We start from the raw sequence: 5,906 nt of genomic DNA on the forward strand, positions 1-5,906 counted from the left end.
GCAGGCAGGCCGGGGCAGCTGACGCTGGAGGCCCTGCTCCCGCAGCTGAGCCAGCGCCTGGACCTGCCTCCCGAGCTCCACGTGGTCAAAGCTCCCGGGAAGTAGGTGTCCTCCCGGGGTGGGAGCCCGGTGTCCGTGGGGCAGGGCTGGGTGGCTGGGCCCAGGTGCAGCGTGACACTGCTCTCCCCAGGGAGAGCTCCGGCCTTGTGCTCCTCTCCAGCTGTCATGCCACCACGCAGCGGCTCCAGGGGTTCTTCGTGCAGGCCCGCAGGACGGGGCACCCCGCTGCCACATACTGGTGAGCAAAGGCACCTCCCCCTCTCTCCAGGCAGCTGAGGGTACAGGAGAGTGAGGTCGTGGGGAGGGCAGCCCGGCTCCTGCCCCAGAGCATTAGCTCGTCTCACTGGGCCCCTCTTCTGTCTGCCTGCCCGCCCCTGCAAGATGGCCACTCCCAGCACGGGGCTGCCGGGAGTCCTGGCCCCCCGGGAGGGACCTGGGTGGTATAAGCTCTGACCAGGCAGCCACGGAGCAGCCTGACACCAGCTCCCTCTTCCTCCCCCTCCCCTAGTGCTGTCACGGTCGGGGTCCCAGCTGACTCCAAGGGGGAAGTCTGCACAGGGCTGAAGCTGGAGCAGGTTGGGGATGCGCAGCTGGTAAGAGTTAACTCAGCAGTGCAGGGCAAGTATGAGGGCAGCAGGAGGCAGGACCTGGGCTGCAGGTCTGGCAGTGCTGCTGTAGCCTGCTCCTTGGCCCCGTGCAGCCTGGTGCTGGCCAGGCCTGGAACACAGCCTGGGACACTGTTGACCGCGCGGCTCTGACACCAGGTGGTGCCGGTGGCAGCGCCATCCAAGGGCAGCGTGGCGAGGAAGGAGGTGAAGAGAACCCGGACGTGCTACACTGTGCTGGGCTCTGCACATGGCTGCACCCTCCTGCAACTCCAGCCAATGACAGGTGGGATGGGATGGGCTGGGGGCTGGGGGCAGGAGCTGAGCACCAGGGCTAACCCTCCTGCTCATTGCTGCAGCCTTCTCTGGCCAGCTCTTGGTGCACCTGACGCTGCTGCTGTGCCCCGCGCTGGGTGACCACGTGTACTCGGCCCGCGTGGGCGTAGTCCTGGGGCAGCCCTTCCTGCTGCCAGCAGAGAGTGCGCCTCCCTGCACACAGGTACAAGCGTCCTTCCCTCGCCTCTGCTCTGTGGCTGGGCGGCACGCATCTTTGGTGGGCAAAGGGGCTGAGCCCTGCATGGCCCAGGGATAGCCCTAGATCCTGGACCCTGCATGATTTTGGGGTGGGGGCAGGGGGGTGGGGCACTTGGGAGTCTAGTACCAGGTGCTGGCTTGAGCCCTGGTATCCAGCAGTCCTTGGGCCCTTGGTCTCGCTCCCTTCTCCCCTCCCAGGGACATCCCTCAGCCTTGTCTCTGCCTGCATCCCCTGGCATCCTTCTGCCCTCTGAGGCTGTGTCTTGTCTGCCTCCCAATCCTTTCACAGTGCCTATTGCCCGTGCCTGCCTTGGCACAGGGAGCAGCAGCTGAGGCCACGGTGCAGGGGAGGTCTCCTGTGGGTCGGTGGTGTCAGTCTCCCAGGCCCTGAGCCCTGCCCGTCTGTCTCTCCTGGCAGGTCCTGCCTCAGCAGCTGCTTCACAGGCTGTGCCTTACACAGCAGCAGGTGCATTTCCTGCCCTTGCATCTCCACCTGCACCAGCTGCGGCTCCCGGCTGTGGTCCTTGCTGCACCTCCCCCACCCTTCTTCCTGAGGACGCTTCACCGTCTGGGGCTGCCTACACACCTGGAGCCGCAGGGTGGCTGCAGGCAGTAGTGGCTCCGTGATGGCCTGTGACCTGCCTTCTCCCAGCGACTCTCTGCCCCAGGCAGTGGGGGAACAGAGAGGCTGCCTGCGCTGGAGCTGGTGTTTCTGGGATGCTGCCTCTGAGCCCTGGAAGTACACAGGCAGAAACACGTTTCCCTGCTCCTCATCTTGGAGGCAGGGTAGGGCTCCGGGCTGGGTGGGTCCCCTTGCCCCACATCCCAGCTGCTGCCCCAGCCTTTCCTGTTGTGCATCCTTGGGCCCCTGCTCTTACCTCCCAAGGCCCTTGGGTGTGGGGCTGAACCCAAGCAACACTTGGCTGCTCCCTGCTGTTTGTGGGGCATGTGGGAAAGGGAGGTAATGGCCTGCACCCTTCAGCTGTCCCTGCAGCCACAGTGAGCACTGAATAAAGCAGAGCCCTGCTTGCTCTCATGTGTCTGCTCACATCACATGTAGGCCAGCGCCTTCCTCAGTGTCCTTTATTGGACCCTGGCACACGATCCTGTTTGGGTGGCTGGACCATAGCAGGCACTGTCTGCAGTCAGCAGGCCCAGCTGCTTCCTTACCTCTGCGACCTGTCCCTCTTCTTCCTTCTCCTAACGGTACAGCTGGGAGGGCCCCAACTCAGGGGCTGAGAGGACCCATGGGTGCTTGTCCCTGCTGCTGTCTTGGGCAGGAGCAGCTGGCACCCTGCCCCATGGGATGGCCTGGGCACATTCCTGCTGGCCCTCTAGCCCAGGGGACGCTGCAGGGCAGGGGAGCTGCCTGTAGGCTGCTGCCAAGGTGCCCAGGCCCCGCACACAGGGCTGCAGCTCCTGCCCTGGCTGCCAAACAGGCCTCTGCAGAGCCTCTCTGTGGCTGCCCCATGAGGACTGCAGCAGGCGGCGGTGGGAGGACCCCCCCACGCGGGCAGCTGGCAGCCGGGGGCTGCCCTTGGGGCAGGGCTGGGGCTGGGATGGCGGCAACAGCAGCTGCTTGTCCCCCGGCAGAGAAGTGACCACGCTGGGCAGCACCAAGCGCCGCTTGTGCCCTAGCTCTGGCCTCAGCCTGCCAGGTGCCTTCAGCCTGGCACCAGTGGGGGCAGAGGCCGTGCTGGCTGCTGCCTGTTCCCAGGCCTTGTCCTCTTTGCCTGTGCCGGCACCAACCCGCACAGGGGGCCCCAGGGCCCTGGGGCTCCCAGCAGTTTTGGGCCAGCGGGGGCTGGTGTGCTGCTGGGGGCGGCGTAGACAGCCCAGTGTGGAGGGTGGGGGGCTGCGCCTGGGGCTGCTGCTGCAGTTCCTCTGGGCTGAAGCCCATGGCTTCTTCACTGTGGACCCTTCCACCAGGAGGCTAATTCCCACGTACTGTGGCACATCCACGGCAGCCTAGGGGAGAGCAATGGGGAGCTTTGCATTTGTCCTGCTCCTGTGTGGGACCCCAAGTCAGTGTCCCCCCTTGGGTGGGGCATGTGGAAGAGGTGCCACTAGGCTCCCCAGCCTGGCTGTGCCGTGGCCCTGGCCCTGGGGATGGCTGCAAGCAGGTGGAGAAGGAAGAGGCGTGCAGCCTTGATGTGGCTGTGGCTGCCAGGAAGGCCCATCGTAGGTGGCAGGCTGCCCCCCTCATGGTCCCAGCCAGGGCTGGGCTCCCTGATGTTGCCTGCTGGCCCCAGGGCTGCGGTCCCCTGCCATGTGTGGTTGTGCTCTGGGTGCCATGAGGTGCTCACCTGCTTGTAAATGAGTTCGAAGGCGCCAGTGGGGCAGGCGCGGTCGTGCCGGCGGTCGATGACAACACGCAGCGTGTCAGCCTGCACGCCGGCACACAGCTGGCTGGTCACAGCTGTGGAGGCCGCCATGGTGGGGCTGGCATTGACCTCCAGGAGCCAGGGCTTAAAGTCCTCCCCAAAGATGAAGTCAGCACCATAGAGCTCAAAGCTGCCCTTGCGCAGCTCCACGGCGTCCTGTGCGCTCTGCGCAGCGTGGATGATGGCCGCCTTCATGCCCGGCACCATTACGTCCTGCCAGGCCGCCCCTGCCCCCGTCTGCTGCAGGTGCTCCTGAAACTGCTGCGATGACCACATGTTGCCGGGGGGCAGGTGCGGGTGGCGCTGGAGTGAGGCCTCGTAGTGCTTCTGGATGGAGTTGTTGCACAGGTGGACGGCACTGAGGCAGAGACAGCACAGCTGGCACCGGCCCTTGCCTCCTGCTGTTGCCACAGCCCTGGCCCCAGAGGGAGCACCTCTGCTTACGCGTCCAGGTTGTGCAGGGAGAAGGGCTGCGTGGAGAAGCGCAGGTAGCTGTCGCGGTAGAACCAGATGGTGAGCGGGTTCCAGTCCGTCACCAGGAACCACTGGCGCAGGTCGAACTTGGTGCCGTAGATGAGCAGGGGCCTCTCGATGTACTTCTGCACCACCCACTTTCCATCCTTCACCACAATGGGGTCGCAGTCCACCAGCCTCAGCATCTCCTCCAGCCGTGCCATGCACATGATCCCTGCAGCAACCCAGCACTTGATGCCAGCCTGCCCTTTCCTCCGTGGGAACAGCTCCAGCTGCAGAACCCTTGCAGGGACACCCAGCCCGAACGCGCCAGCCGCCCGGCCAAGGATGTTCCTGGCTGGACGCACTCCAGGTGCTGGGAGCCTGGGGGCAGCAGGGCTCCAAGAGCTGGAGCCAGAGCTGCACAGTCCAGGGGGCTGGTGCTGGGTGACGAACAGGCGCATCCCCTGGGGCAGGGGCCCCTTACCTCTGCCACGGGACTTGGCTCCAGGCTTCACGATCCAGATGTTGTGGTCCCCGTCCATCTCCAGCTGTGGCAGCAGCTCCCGCAGCCGCTGCAGCATATCTTGGCACTGCTCAGCGTGGGCAGGCAACAGCTCCAGGGGTGCCCCCTCGCTGCAGTCAGACACGGCCACTCAGAGCCAGGGTCCAAGCAGCCCCCTGCCCAGCTCACCCGCCTCCGGCACTTACTGCACCACGCGGTAGTAGCCACGCAGGAACTGCTCCCAGCGGGCGTCTGCCCTAGCGGGGGCCAGCTCTGCCACCTTGTCAATGTCCTGGTGCCGCAGGCTGTTCAGGTGCTCCTCGCAGGCCTGCAGCGCCGTCTCCACCAGCTGCCCAGGGAGTGGGCTGCCCCGCCGCCGGGCAGCCCCCTGCAGGGACACTGCAAGGGGGAGCAGCAAGGGGCTCCCTGCTTTGTCTGGCAGGCCTTGCCCCCCAGGCCCATGATGCAGCAGGGAGGTCAGTGAGGTGTGTGGAGCTGGCTGGGGGCTCAGTGGTCTCTGGGGCAGCTAGACCAGGCGGTGGGGACTGTGCTCTGGGCGTAGCAGGGGACCAGAGGACCAGGCACTCCCTGTATGTCCTCTCCTCCTGGAGACAGGGGCAGGGGCAGCTGTCCGGCTGCCCCCATCTGGCTCCAAGGGAGGAGAGGGTCAGCTTGGCCCTGGCATTGCCATGCCCCTGGTCCCATGTCCACCACCTACCAGGGGATGTGCTGGGCTCCGGGGGCCCCTCTTGTATGGAGTTGGCCCGGGCCTCCTGAGCAAGCGGGCCCCCAGCCCTGCTCAGCACCACCTTGAGCAGGCTGCAGGCAGCAGTGAGCCGGAAGTCCTCTGTGGCAGCAGGGGGAGAAGGTGTCAGCTGGCACGGGTGGCAGCGAGGGGGTGGCACCCGGCCCCAGGACTGGCTCTCACCGATGAAGGCCTGCTTGTCGTCCTCGGCGCCCAGCCGGTAGCAGCGGGGGAAGAAGGTGTCGGCATCGGCCTGGTCGAACCAGGGCAGGTTCCGGAGGTTGAGGCACAGCCCGACCTGGGGGGACGCAGCCGGGCCTGGCGAGGCAGCCCCGGGGCTGGGCCCCGTCCCGCCCTGCCCTGCCCGCGCGCCGCACCTTGGTGGTGAAGGAGCCGGCCCGGGCGTAGTGGTTCATGACCTGCTCCTTGCGCAGCGCGCGGCAGTCGACCACGTCGCGCCGGTTGGTCCAGATGAAGTAGGGCACCTGGTTGCGAGCCAGCCGCGACTGCGCCCCCGGGGCGGCGGGTGAGGGCCTGCGCGGTGCCAGGCCGGGAGCCCACCGCGCCCGGGCCTGCACTCACCATGAGGCTGTAGGTGCCCTCGGGGTCCTCGTCCGGCC

At 66.5% G+C, this 5,906-nt stretch overlaps 1 protein-coding gene across 1 annotated transcript in view; it reads right to left on the reverse strand.

Moving 5' to 3' along the window:
* Positions 1–1,810: 1,810 nt before the first annotated feature.
* The window catches only part of LOC109311388 (tubulin monoglycylase TTLL3), a 7,043-nt gene continuing 2,947 nt past the window's right edge, over positions 1,811–5,906 (reverse strand). Inside the window, 7 exon segments of the mRNA XM_019537004.1 lie at positions 1,811–3,167; positions 3,506–3,941; positions 4,028–4,271; positions 4,524–4,672; positions 4,748–4,882; positions 4,884–5,584; positions 5,664–5,863. Of these exon segments, the coding sequence (XP_019392549.1) occupies positions 2,400–3,167; positions 3,506–3,941; positions 4,028–4,271; positions 4,524–4,672; positions 4,748–4,882; positions 4,884–5,584; positions 5,664–5,863 (2,633 nt within the window). The 3' untranslated portion in view covers positions 1,811–2,399.

Source organism: Crocodylus porosus, unplaced genomic scaffold, assembly GCF_001723895.1.
Source record: "Crocodylus porosus isolate Cpor-Errol unplaced genomic scaffold, CroPor_comp1, whole genome shotgun sequence".
NCBI classification, from domain to species: Eukaryota; Metazoa; Chordata; order Crocodylia; family Crocodylidae; genus Crocodylus; species Crocodylus porosus.